This window comes from Carlito syrichta, unplaced genomic scaffold (assembly GCF_000164805.1).
Source record: "Carlito syrichta isolate Samal-C Ts95f unplaced genomic scaffold, Tarsius_syrichta-2.0.1 Scaffold304341, whole genome shotgun sequence".
NCBI classification, from domain to species: Eukaryota; Metazoa; Chordata; class Mammalia; order Primates; family Tarsiidae; genus Carlito; species Carlito syrichta.
Genome location: NW_007248437.1, coordinates 180,755 through 194,930, shown reverse-complemented (window position 1 = coordinate 194,930; position 14,176 = coordinate 180,755). Strand labels below are relative to the sequence as shown.

The 14,176-nt window shown below is 45.2% G+C and overlaps 2 protein-coding genes across 3 annotated transcripts in view; both read right to left on the bottom strand.

Moving 5' to 3' along the window:
• The window catches only part of DIABLO (diablo IAP-binding mitochondrial protein), a 14,610-nt gene extending 13,937 nt beyond the window's left edge, over nucleotides 1-673 (bottom strand). Inside the window, exon 1 of the mRNA XM_008059738.2 lies at nucleotides 615-673. The gene's annotated coding sequence lies outside the window, so the exon portion shown is untranslated. The remainder of the gene's footprint in view (nucleotides 1-614) is intronic.
• A 4,441-nt stretch (nucleotides 674-5,114) lies between these two features.
• The window catches only part of VPS33A (VPS33A, CORVET/HOPS core subunit), a 32,592-nt gene continuing 23,530 nt past the window's right edge, over nucleotides 5,115-14,176 (bottom strand). For both annotated transcript variants that reach the window (XM_008059736.1, XM_021713209.1), the window contains 5 exons: nucleotides 13,383-13,450; nucleotides 11,460-11,597; nucleotides 8,772-8,909; nucleotides 6,071-6,239; nucleotides 5,115-5,444 (listed from right to left, as the gene is read on the bottom strand). In XM_008059736.1, the coding sequence (XP_008057927.1) occupies nucleotides 5,263-5,444; nucleotides 6,071-6,239; nucleotides 8,772-8,909; nucleotides 11,460-11,597; nucleotides 13,383-13,450 (695 nt within the window). In that variant the 3' untranslated portion in view covers nucleotides 5,115-5,262. The remainder of the gene's footprint in view (nucleotides 5,445-6,070; nucleotides 6,240-8,771; nucleotides 8,910-11,459; nucleotides 11,598-13,382; nucleotides 13,451-14,176) is intronic.

Below are 14,176 nucleotides of genomic sequence, written 5' to 3'. Positions count from 1 at the left end.
CGAGGAGCAAACCAAGGCCGCGGAAGCCCTGGGCGCGGATTTCCCCCGCGTGGGCGCCGGAGAGTTACTTCCCAACCAAAGTTGCCCTCATCCTCCGGCTCGGATCTGGGCTCCCGGGGATAGAAGCCCGGCTCTTCCCCGCCCGCTGCTGGATGAGTCTCCATCCCTGGCCTCGCTTCCCACCGCCTCCTGCATTTTTAATGCTGCGAGTGCTGCTAATGGCTGGTGGAGCCAAGCTTTCTTTTCCCGTCACTCAGGCTGCAGCCCCAGCTGTGGCCCTGCCTGGGCGGGAAGGGAAGAGAGACGCGTCTGGGCAGGGGAAGGGCACAGGCCCAAACTGCGAGGTCCCGGCCCAAGGCTGGCTGACCGCAGCCCTCGAGGGTCTTTGCTGTGTGGGCCGGCATGCTGCCTTCTGTCCACAGGACTGCAGGGGCACCCCGGGTGGGCGCCACTTGGATCCAGGGCTCGTCTTCCCCAGCCCTGCTAGCCAGCTTCCACCACAGAGAGCATCGGACGTTTGGGATCACGCCCAGCTCTTTGCCTCCACAGCTGCCCTGCCCAGCGACTCCCCTCGGTGCCAGCCACGAGCTTCCCTCTCTTCCCATTTCACTCACTTGGCAAAGTTTCCACGACTCCTCCAGCCGCAGCTCGCAGCTCCTGTCCGCTCTGGTGCCGGAAGGCTGTGTGCACTCCGGGCTCTCGGCAGAACTGAGGGATGTTCAGGCAGCAGCCGCACTCAACAACTAGGTGTGGTCTACAGACCAATTACAGCCTCTGCGTGGTCCCTGAGCTCCGGGAGATGCACACAGGCGATCCCAGGCCAGGCGGGGCACTGGCAACCCTGCCAGCCCTCCGCCTGCGTCGCCCGCACAGCCACAGGGCTCAGCTGCGGTTTCAAAGACTCAGATGGGCTGAGCAGGCGGTACTCTAGGGGGTACTTCAAGCCCCTTCTTGTCTTGTTTTCCAAGCACTGTAGGAGGGCTATCGTGCCAGTGGTTCCTTTTCTAACAAACTCAATGCAGTCTCGTCTACTCTGAGTCTGGTCACCGGAAGAATCACTGTACAACGTTCACTTATGATAGTCCAAATAAGGAGAGCTGTCATCCTAAAAACATGCACGTGTGAGCATGTGTGAGACCCAAACTTAGATGACCAAGAGCTCCGGATGCTTGATTCTAATTTACAGAGTTTAGCAGTTTACAGACCTATTATGTAGGCATCTTCCCAATGTGCCTGCTTCCAATTTCACTTCCTCCAAAAGGAGCCAGTCAGGAGTTCTGCAAAGAACACTTTTCCAGATGTACCAATGAAGGAAAAGAAAGCACAAACTTTATGCTGCTTCTGATTATTTTCTTGTAGTTTTTAGTTAGACTATTTTTTGACCTTTAAAAAAGCAGGCGGTGTGGACATCAGCCTCTTTATCAACATCATCATCCAGGAGCAAATGGCTCCTTAATTTAATCAGGGTTTCTTATTATTAAATCATTGCCTCGGCTGCAGCCTGGCTGAAAAAAGGAGCAGAACATTATCAAGCTGCTCAGGAAGTTAGTGAGTAGTAATTACTCCCCCAGAGAATTGGTCATCTGAAGGGCTTCCATGTCCTACCTAGTGGAAAAAGTGTGGCTGAGATTTTTAACCTTGCCCACACCAAAGTAATGGATGAGACAGACAGGCTGTTAAAAATAGGTCTGATTCTGCTCCCTTTTAATTCTCACATCTTTCAAATGGATATCTCAAGACAGGTGTTCTAGCCTTTGTAGCCTCTTGTTACTACTCTTTGTTTTTTTTTTTTTTGAGTTGGAGTCTCACTCTGTCACCCAGACTGGAGTGCAGTGACTGCTCCTGGCCACCGCAGCCTCAACCTGCTGGGCTCCGGCGATCCTTCCGCCTCAGCCTTCCAAGTAGCTGGAACTACAGGTGCGTGCTACCACACCTGGCTAATTTTTTGATTTATTGTACAGATGAGGTCTCGCCTGCACAGACGGGTCTCGAACCCGCGGGCTCAGGCAATCCACTCACCTCAGCCTCCCAAAGTGTGGAATTACAGGCTGAGTCATCCAGCCCGGCTCATTTTTTTTACAGCAGTACAGTAAATGAAACCAAGAAACATGGCTTGAAATTCACATGAATCCATTTAGAAACAAAAGAATCTGAGAAATTGCACACTACGGCTTTTTTCTTTGTTTGACAAAAAGGTATCTTCTGTTTTTTTAATTAAACCATATAACTGAATGCATTAAAGTCTATAGCATAATTCATCATCTAAAGAAGACAGCCTATGTGATACCTGCATTTCTTTGTCTTACCATAGTCCCTCTTTCTGTCTGCTTTTAGATACCCACTTCATTTTGGTATTTATAAAACATTTCTTGAATTCAACACTGCTGAAAACAGACAATTCCTCCTGGTGATGGGCCAGTCTTTAGTGCACAACTGAGAACAAGACACAGACCAGCATATCATGATTAACCATAATCTACTTCCAGTGAGGGCAGAGCTAGAATGGAATAGAACTCACATTGAGATCTGCTCAGTTTTCTGAGAATTAAATGTGCTGTTTTAAATCATTTCAACCATTACTCTCTTGGTGCACAATTCAACTAAAAAATACTCTGTTGGCTAGAATTCAAAACTGTATATCAAGACACAAAACAGAGTCTATCCAGACTTCTTTATTAAGGGGACTGCTGGTGTAGAAGAACTGTCTATCCAACTAGACAAAAGTCCAGACATGATGTAAACAATCCACTCTCTACAAGAATAAATGTACCATTCACATACCCTTTCTCAGTAAGGGCATACTCCTTTGAGACAAAGACTGCTTCAAGTATTAAATGAACTTACACAAAAGCGTATAATATATAATTATCTACCACTTTCTATTGGCATACAAATGAAGAAATTGATGTTTTCAGGCTTCTACTGAATGCATTTTTAGGAGTTGACCTAGCTATGCTTTGAGCAAGCAACTATAGTCACGAGTGAATGTAGACACATGAGACTACAACTGAGTATCTGTTCATAGGACAAAACCCCAGCCAAGGAGACTTGAATTGAATCCCATGAGCCAAAAACTTTGAGAGACAAGGTGGATTTCATTCTCTAAAGCAGCTGAAGCTGACAACTGCTGGGGCTAGAAGGTATAAACTAATCTCCCTGGGATAACAAGTATTTGAAGAAGGATTTTCTAAAGCAAGTATGGTTTTAAGACATTTCCAAATACTGGATGTCAAGGCCAAATTTAATTCCATGAGAAACAAATCCTTTAAATATTACCTCTGCTACCCTTCACTCTTATGCTAAAGAGATTCTTTAAAAATACAAAATTTTGCCGGGCTCGGTGGCTCAGCCTGTAATCCCACGCCTTTGGGAGGCTGAGGTGAGTGGATTGCCTGAGCCCGTGGGTTCGAGACCCATCTGGGCAACTTGGCGAGACCTCATCTCTACAATAAATCAAAAAATTAGCCGGGCGTGGTAGCGTGCACCTGTAGTTCCAGTTACTTGAAAGGCTGAGGCGGAAGGATTGCCAGAGCCCAGCAGGTCGAGGCTGCGTGGCTGGGAGCGGCCACTGCACTTCAGTCTAGGCAACAGTGAGACTCCAACTCAAAAAAAAATAAAAAAATAAAAATTTCTCTTGTGCTCATAATATGCTGTGAGCCCGTCAGAATTCCACTAATGAATAAGGTAAGGGAAACCTGTACATGGTTACTAATTAACAATAGAAACCACAGCTGAATGGGACCTAGCAAAGCAGGGGACCAGCTGATTTTGCTGGAGACTTGGGCAATGGCAGTGGAGCCATCAGCCTAATTTGGTCCCCTTCTTGGCACAGGGATTTCCAACTTCTCCATCAACAGCCCTGCTCTCTACCACAGCCCTGCAGTCCTCTGCAGGAATAGTAGCAGCTGCGGCTGCTGGACTCTTAAGACCATCGAGAGATACACCAGAGAAAGCTGAGGTCATGGACAAGGGGCTGAAACAGTGCGGCATGTTTTTAAGCAAATCAGATGCAAGAGACTGAGTATGAAGTGTCCACAGACTGCTAGAGTAGAAGTCTACTAACACGCTGCAGTTACCACGAAGATGGAGTTGCGAGATGCTGAAGAAGAGCTGCCACTGCTTACAGGAGGACCAGGTACATGCTGGGCCCATGAAGGACAGGAAAGAAAACAAATCTCAAAGGAGGTATCCACCACTGATACGTCTTGGAGCTAATAACATGTATACTAAGAAAATGATTTTGGGGCTGGGCATGGTGGTACACACGCCTTAGTTCCAGCTACTTGGAAGGCTGAGGCTGAAGGATCACCTGAGCCCAGTAGGTTGAGGTTGCAGTGGCCATGAGCATGCCACTTCACTCCAGCCTGGGCAACAGAGTGAGACTCTGACTCAAAAATAAATAAATCTTTGAACAGTTAACTTCTCAGGAGGCTGCTTCCCAGGTGTCACGTTCTTCAATATAAAAAGCCCTTGATATGTATGGAACCTGCATAGATGTAGCTGATCAGACAGGGCATTAACTTTTTGGACAAGAAACTCTCCCAAACCTCTTGCTTTGTAAGAAGCAAAAGGCGGCTGCGCACAGTGGCTCATGCCTATAATCCCGGCACTTTGGGAGGCTGAGGTGAGAGGACTGCCTGAGCCCACAGGTTCGAGACCAGCCTGGGCAACTTGGTGAGACCTCATCTCTACAATAAATCAGAAGCAGAAGGCAGCAAAATTTGCCGGAGTGATCCAGTGAAGATAGGGACTGGTGACACTTACATATAATCTGCCATACTCTGCAGAAAAAAGAAACAATGCAGGGATAATATCTCTAGCCCCAACACTTAATCACTGTCCTAGGAACAATGTGCCTTCAAGAAATATAGCACTGTGTATTAGGAGTTGGACTTTCTACTTTTCATTTTTCCCTCCCCAGTCTCAGTTTTCTTATGGTAAAAGCTGGCTCCATTTGTGTGGCTGCATGGATTATCCATCCCCATCGTCCTTAATGTATTTCCAGAGGCCTCTCATGAAGATCCTGAGCTCACAACATGCAAAACCAGTGCTTGTTTTATCCAGCCTGATTCTCCTCTATTATTCTTTCCTCAAGAAATTAGGAACACAAAAGAGAAGGAGAAAACGGCAGTATAATTTAAGCTGACCCCAAGGTACATTTTGTATTCCAGATTTCTTCTATGGGGTTTCATTTCCTTTCAGCAACTTCTTCAAAGAGGAAGTTTATTCTGCAGTATACTTGTTAAGTCTCCTCTGAACACTCTAGAAAGGCTTTTCCATAAGTGCCTCTATCCAACTGGCTCCATTAATTAGTTTAGTGGTGGCAATTACGTATTCTGTACCTCCATCTTCCAACTGGGAGAGGAATCGCAAAGCAGCAATTTCAGCAAAGGTTACACCCCCGAGGAAAAATATCAGAGTGACTCGGTTTTCTCCCGGTTGACCTAAAAGTTAAACATTTTAGAATTTAAACATATTTATTAGGCTGGGCATAGTGGTTCATGCCTGTAACCCCAGCACTTTGGGAGGCCAAAACAGGAGAACTGCTTGAGCCCAGGAGTTTGAGACCAGCCTGGGCAACATAGTGAGACTTTGTCTCTGCAAAAAAATTTTAAAAATAGCTGGGAGTGGTGGTGTATGTCTGTAGTCCATTACTTGGGAGGTTGAGATGGGAGGATTGTCTGAGCCCAGGAAGTCAAGGCTGCAGTGAGCTGTGATCATGTCACTGCATACCAGCCTGGGTGACAGAGTGAGACCTCAACTCAAAAAAAAAAAAAAAAAAGTCAAATGTGTCTAGGTACAGACAATTCACGTGAAACTCAGGAACACTGATTTTGATCTCAGTGTTTTTTCTAACTCCTGAGATTCTCAACACAGAGGTTGAAAGCTGCTACTCCTGAGGGAATAACTCAGTTCTAGTGTTTACTCTATATATCAGCAACTAACAAAAGAGGTATATTTGATTCTGAGTCCTAAGTGCTTTACAAAGTATTTTACAAAGCAACCACACAATACACGAAAACCACACTAGCAGTACATAATAATCTGTAGATGCTGGCCTGAGACTTACGTTTCTTTTGCAGTCCCGTGGGCAGTGGCTGCCGTTCTTCAAAGTGAGGCCCTGGAAGGATGCGGAGGACTTCCTCAATGCTCCGCCATCCAGGTCGGGAAAGCAGCTGAGCCAGTCGCACACTGAGTGGCGCATATCCACTGTAAACGTAGGATATATCTGTGGGATTCTGTTAGACAAAGAAAACAAAGCTTGTAGATATAGAGTTGGAGCCACCTGACTGTGGTGTTTTGGGTAATCGAAAACGGTCTGATATGGATTTAAAGGCAGAAGCACAAACATTCACCTCATGTCCTGTTCTAACCCACCCCAGCTGGACTCTATTTTATTGTGAAAAGCTACTCAAAGGAACGCTAGGTCCTGAATATGAAAAACTGTTATTTGGTTTGGCAAGAAGCTTCTTGGAGGGTAACGTGGCACACTCTAGCTGAAAAACAATGCGCATAACCTCTAAATCCAGCGATTCTACTTTTAGGATAAATGCCTAATATCCTATAGAGGTGCTTGTAAACCATCAAGGAATAGACCAAAAGTATAAACATATTAATTGCAATACTGTATGTAACAGCATAAGATTGGAAACAACCTGAACTTTTTTTTTTGAGTTGGAGTCTCACTCTGTCACCCAAGCTAGAGTGCAGTGGCACGCTCATGGCCACTGCAGCCTTGACCTCCTGGGCTCAGGCAATCCTTCCACCTCAGCCTTCCAATTAGCTGGAACTACAAGCACGTGCTACCATGCCCAGCTAATTTTTTTGGTTTATTGTACAGACAAGGTCTCGCCCAGTTGCCCGGGCTGGTTTTGAACGCCTGGGCTCAGGCAATCCTCTCGTGTCTGAATGTCTATCAATAGGAATCTGTTGGCCAGGTGCAGTGATTCATGTCTATAATCCTGGCACTTTGAGAGGCCAAGACGGGAGGATTGTTTGAGGTCAGGAGTTCGAGACCAGCCAGAGCAACAAAGTGAGACCCTGTTTCTACAAAAAAAATAGAAGAATAAGCTGGGCATGGTGGCACAAGCCTATAGTCCCAGCTACTCAGGAAGCTGAAGCAGGAGGATTGTTTGAGCCCAGGAGTTCGAGGCTGCGGTAAGCCAAGATCATGCCACTATACTCCAACCTGGGCAAAAGTGAAACCCTGTCTCAAAAAAAAAATCTGTTTAATTATACTAGGTATATCCTCAAAGCCACTATATAGCAATTAAAAGCAATTTATAAAAAATGAAGCCGGGCTCGGTGGCTCAGCCTGTAATCCCGCGCCTTTGGGAGGCTGAGGTGAGTGGACTGCCTGAGCCCGCGGGTTCGAGACCCGCCTGGGCAGCGAGACCTCATCTCTACAATAAGTAAAAAAATCAGCTAGGCTTGGTAGCACGCGCCTGTAGTTCTGGCTACTCAGAAGGCTGAGACGGAAGGCTCGCCGGAGCCCAGCAGGTCGAGGCTGCGGTGGCCGGGAGCGGCCACTGCACTCCAGTCTGGGGGACAGAGTGAGGCTCCGACTCAAAAAAAAACAAAAAAAAGAGATAGGTCGCAGAAGGCTCATCAAGATCCCTTGTTAAGTAGTGGGTGGATCTGGGGGATGAAGGTCTAAACAATGATGAGACAAAATAATCACACACATGACTCAACACAGACATTAAGGATCTTTATTTTTCCACTGGGGGAAAAAATCAAATTTTCTATTCATAGAGTAGACTGTCTAGTTATGAGCTTTTGTTGCAGAGATCCCTTGTCAAAAGCCGAAAACTACATTTAGAAACAGTAGAACAATAAATGTAGGTTGGGCGTGGTGGCTTGCGCCTATAATCCTAGCACTTCGGGAAGCCAAGACGGGAGAATTACTTGAAGCCTGGAGTTTAAGACCAGCCTGTACAATGTGTATCAAGACCCTGTCTCTACAAAAAAAAAAATACAAAAACCGAAAACAATCCATGTAAAGCAAAGTCACCCTACATTGGAGACCAATGGAAGAGTATATACGCCCCTTCTGTAAAAATGTGCTCAAAGGATCATAGATAAAAAACTGGCTACAGCGGCTGCCTCCGTGGGGAAACAGGCTGGTTGTGGAAGGAAACTTCCTGGGCACTATTTCCCTTGCTTTTGCATGGCTGGCTTGTTTCCGCGTGTGCTGGGCACTTCCACTGGTTCCTCCACTCTCCACTCTTCTCCACAACACCCTGTGCCCAGAGGCGAACCTGTAGGCCCCCCACACACATTCCGTGCCCTCTGTTTGGGTCTGGCCTTGGAAGGTATCAGAGAGAAATGGAGAGTGGAGAACAGCATAAGGCTGAGGTTTCCATGCCCCGCCTCCTCTTGGTGACACTGCTGAGGTTGACTGCGTCCCAGTCAGAGTCCCCTCACTCCTCTCATTGCCAGATGGCTTCCCCGTCACAGCTCTTCTTTCCAGGTTCCAGGACAGGTTTCTGGAATAAACACCTCTCCTTGCCCTTCAGGTCTAGGCTGGTCAGGGCTCCCCTCTGTGTTGCCTCTCACCGGTCCCCACCCTGCCATCTTTATTAAACTCTCCAAAACTCCTCAGTCTGAGGGCATTCTGTTTCCTGCTGGGATTCTGATGGGCACAACACATGAGGGCATTATCTTTTTCAAGAAGGCAAGGCAGATGTGTAGACTGCATAGCATATGTTGTCACATAAACCACTTAACCAGTAACTCAACCATGTTTAAGTTTTAAGAGTGGGTCTCACTTGTTCGTTAACATCATCCATCCAGAGGCGTAACGTCTTCCGAATGGTTGGGTAATTGTTTCTGCCCCCCATCTGAGGTTTCAGCAAGCCAGCCTTCTCTAGGTTATGTAAAGTCAATATGTGCTCATAGCCATATGTCTGCAAGAGAAGTCATTTGGCATTGACGTCAGATCAGGAAAAGGGTTTCTGCGATTTTCAAAAAAGGGCACTAGCAACAAATCAATTTGCTTTATACTCCAGGGCATTTTATGAAAGTCTAGCAATGACTGTCAATGATCACAGGGGAGAGGGGAGAGGGATGAAACCTGCTCTAAAGCTGCTAGCCCATTACTATTAATCCAGCTCATTATTTCAAAACAATTTATAATTTTTATTTTAAAGTCAGAATTTATGGACCCAACCTAAGTGAGTATTCAACATAGTACATTTAAATACAGAATATAGGCTGGACTGGGTGGCTCAGCCATAATTGCAGCACTTTGGGAGACCGAAGTGAGTGAATTGCCTGAGCCCACGGGATCAAGACCAGCCCAGGCAACTTGTGAGACCTCGTCCCTACAACAGATGAAAAAATTAGCCGGGCATGGTAACACGCACCTATAGTTCTGGCTACTTGAAAGGCTGAGGAAGAAGGATCACCGAAGCCCAGCAGTTCAATGCTGGGTGGCCATGACTGTGCCACTGCACTCGAGCCTGGGCAACAGAGTACAAATCCAACTCAAAAAAATAAAAGATAAAAAATACAGGAGATAGCTGGGTTCAGTAGCTCACACTTGTCATCAACTTGACAAGAAAGGAGGACTGCTTGAGCCCAGGAGTTCTGAGACTAGCCTAGGCAACATAGCAAGACCTCGTCTCTACAAAAAATAAGAAAATTAGCCAGCTACTTGAGAGCCTGAGGTGGAAGGATTGCCTGAGCCCAGGAGGTAGAGGCTGCAATAAGCTGTGATTGTTCCACTGTACTTCAACCTGGGCAACAGAGTGAGACTCTGACTCAAAAAAAGAAAAAAAGAGGATGTAATTAGCTCTAAAAAAAAAAAATGAGGCATATCTATATATCTTTTTTTTTTTTTTAATTTTTAAAATTTTTTTATTTGGAATTTCTGTCACCCAGGCAGGAGTGAAGTAGCACATTCACAACCACCACAGACTCAACCTGCTGAACTCAGGCGATCCTTCCACCTCAGCTTTCCAAGTAGCTGAACTACAGGAGTGCACCAGCACACCTGGCTAATTTTTTGACTTATTGTAGAGACAAGGTATCGCCAAGTTCCCCAGGTTGGTCTTGAATGCTTAGGCTCAGGCAATTCTCTCACCCCTGCCTCCCAAAGTGCTGGGATTATAGCCATGAGCCACTGTGCCCAGTCTATACATTCAGATAAAAAAAATCTTCTGGATATGTTCTTAAGGACAAAAAAAAGAATGATAATAGAATATGATGTATAGTAGGATTTTATTTCTGCTAAGAAAAAGGAAAGAGGCTGGGCGTGGTGGCTCCAGCGTGCAATCCCAGCACTTTGGGGGGCTGAGGTAAGAGGACTGCCTGAGCCCAGGGGTTTGAGACCAGCCTGGGCAACATGGTGAGACCTTGTCTCTACAAAAAATGAAAAAATTAGTTGGGCGTAGTAGTGCACACCTATAGTTCCAGCTACTTGGAAGGCTGAGATACAAGGATCGCCTGAGCCCAGCAGATCGATGCTGGGGTAGCCGTGAGTGTGCCACTACACTGCGGCCTGGGTGATGGAGTGAGACTCTGACTTTAAAAAAAAAAAAGGCCAGACTCGGTGGCTCAGCCTGTAATCCCATGCCTTTGGGAGGCTGAGGTGAGTGGATTGCCTGAGCCTGCGGGTTTGAGACCCACCTGGGCAGCAAGACCTCATCTCTACAATAAATCAAAAAATCAGCCGGGCGTGGTAGCACATGCCTGTAATTCCGGCTACTTGGAAGGCTGAGGCGGAAGGATCGCTGGAGCCCAGCAGGTCGAGGCTGCAGTGGCCGGGAGCGGCCACTGCACTCCAGTCTGGGCGGCAGAGTGAGACTCCAACTCAAAAAAAAAAAAAGGCCGGGCTCAGTGGCTCAGCCTGTAATCCCAGCACTTTGGGAGGCCGAGGCGAGTAGATTGCCTGAGCCCACAGGTTTGAGATCCACTTCGGGCAACTTGGTGAAACCGCATCTCTACAATAAATCAAAAAAATTAGCCAGGTATGGTAGCGCATGCCTGTAGTCCAGCTACTTGGAAGGCTGAGGCAGAAGGATCGCCGGGGCCCAGCAGGTCAAGGCTGCGGTGGCCGGGAGCACGCAACTGCACTCCAGTCTGGGCAACAAAGTGAGACTCCAATTCAAAAAAACAACAACAACAGTAAAAAGTAATAGCCAGTACTTATATAATACTTTCTAAGAGCTGGGTACTGTTTTGGTCTCAGATCACAAGGTTGTTATGAAGATGAAACAAATGAATAAACATTAAATTCTTCCAATGGACCCTGGTATATAGTAAATGCTGAATAAATATTAGCTATTATTATTACACAAATACAATAAACAACAATAAATATCAAGACCAATTCCTCTAGGTGTTAAAAAATTAAAAAGACAGTGGTAACAATCTACCAAAATAGCAGCTATGTGAAGTATTTTTTTAAAAGATGCTTTCCCCTTGGCAAATTAATAATTTAAAAATACACTGACCTGAAGAATTTCTCTTTTGTAATAATCCAAAACTTTTTGTTTGAGTCCACTATTACACACGGATTGGAGGCAAACTAGTCTTAACACTTTGATCAATGGGTGCTTCTGAGCAATACAATCCTCAATGTAATTGTTGACCTAGAAATAAAGCAGTATACACACATACTAAGTATCTGGTTTGGGAACTTAAAGAACTTGATATTTATTATTTTGTATATAAAGGAGGTGTGTGAGAAAATGGCTCATTAGTTTTTTCCATTCCCTAATCCCTCCCTGAGTAGCTTCCCTAGCCTCCCCCAACCACACACACACACACACACACACACACACACACACTCTCTTAACCCCCGCAGACACCACAAAGTAGGCAGAGTTTACAGGAGCACAAGGCCAATGAGGATACAACTGGTCAATCCAAATGCCTGTCTGGACACATCTGCCTCTGTTGACAGCCTTCTGAGATGCTGCCAAATGTGTGGGGCTTCTGGGCTTGTGTAACCTAGTCTATTGCAATAATATCAGCAATTTACCTAGCAAAAATTAACAGGAATTATTTTGTAAGTTAGGAATTTAATAAACTGAAACATTTTTAATTTTTAAAAAATTTAAAATTTATGAATAGAGTTGGATATTTAAAGGAGAGATAACTCTCCTTTAAGAAATTATTGCCAGCTAGGCTTGGTTGCTCAGCCTGTAATCCTGCGCTTTGGGAGGCTGAGGTAAATGGATTGCCTGAGCCTGTAGGTTCGAGACCCGCCTGGGCAACTTGGTGAGACCTCATTCTACAATAAATCAAAAAATTAGCTGGGTGTGGTGGCGCACGCCTGTAATTCCAGCTACTCGGAAGGCTGAGGCGGAAGGATCGCTGGAGCCCAGCAGGCCGAGGCTGCGGTGGCCGGGAGCGGCCACTGCACTCCAGTCTGGACGACAGAGTGAGACTCCAACTCAAAAAAAAAAGAAATTATTGCCAGGCATGGTGGTTCATGCTTGTAATCACAGCACTTTGGGAGGCTGGGGTGAGAGGAATGCTTGAGCCCAGAAGTTTGAGACTAGCCTGGGAAACATAGCAAGACCTCATCTGTACAAATAGTAGAAAAATTAGTTGGGTGTGATGGTATACCCCTGTAGTTCCAGCTACTTGGGAGGCTGACACAGAAAGACCGGGAGGTTGATTGTGGTAAGCTGTAATCATGTCACTGCAACTCCAGCCTGGGTGACAGAGTGAGACTCTAAGAAAAAAAATAATTAAAAAGAGGAAAGAAGCCGGGCTTGGTGGCTCAGCCTATAATCCCGCGCCTTTGGGAGGCTGAGGTGAGTGGATTGCCTGAGCCCGCGGGTTCGAGACCCGCCTGGGCAGCGAGACCTCATCTCTACAATAAATCAAAAAATCAGTCAATCGTGGTAGCACATGCCTGTAATTCCGGCTACTCAGAAGGCTGAGGCAGAAGGATTGCCGGAGCCCAGCAGGTCGAGGCTGCGGTGGCCGGGAGCGGCCACTGCACTCCAGTCTGGGTGACAGAGTGAGATTCCAACTCAAAAAAAAAAAAAAAAAAAGAGGAAAGAAAGAAATAAATTATCTCAAAAAAGCAAATATCCTCATTTATCTACTACAGTTCTTAAAGATATTTGATTTCAGGGGCTGGGTCTCATCTCGCCATGTATAACACAGTATCTTGCATAGAGTAATGTTAAATATGTGTTACTTGATAAAATTTGCATTTTCACATTTTGCATTTGCTCTTAAAAATATTTATGCAAATGTAACACTTATTTTTATATAAAAAGAGACTGAGTAAAGAAAAAAATTATTTTAGAAAAAATATTTAGGCAAGGCATGGGAATCAAAGCAGTTGTTTTTCTGGCTATAATCTTATGTTTGATAAACTTTCAATTATCACTTCCAAGAGTTTTTTGTCCACATACCTTATCAGTGTCTATTCCAGACATAAATTCCTGTTCCACTGTTAATTTATCAAAGAAGTCTTCAGAAGCTAAAATGTAATTAGCAGATTTACAACTTAGAAATCAAATGTTACTTTGAGTGGTATGCTTTTATACACAGAACATGATTAAGAAACAAGACATGCAAAAAAAGAAAACAAACAATAGTTCAAATCATCACCTGAAGAGTATCTTCTAAGCATGGAAAACCCTAGAACTCTTTACTTCTAAATCACACATAGAGACAGTCAACTACTGTACTTCTTTGTATCCTTAGGATTTAAATTCAGACCCCAGACTTTTGCAGAATGAGTTTCAATATCAACAAAAGTTAATTTCTCAAGAACATTTGACATTCCTCATCAAAGTCCACCTATTTTCAACTGCTTTTTACCATTATTAACATGAAAACAAAGGACTGCTTTCAACACTATGTTTTTATTTAAGATCTGAAGGATACTTCATAAAACAGGGCATCAACAATCTCCTATTCAGCTATTTTTTTTTTTTTTTTGAGTTAGAGACTCACTCTGTCGCCCATGCTGGAGTGCAGTAGCATGCTCATGATCACCCCAGCATCGACCTGCTGGGCTCCAGTGATCTTTCCGCCTCAGCCTTCCAAGTAGCTGGAATTACTGGCACACGCTACCATGCACAGCTAATTTTTTATTTATTGTAGAGACAAGGTCTCATCAAGCTGCCCAGGCTGGTCTTGAACCCATGGGCTCAGGCAATCCACTCGCCTTGGTCTCCCAAAGTGCTGGGATTATGGGCTG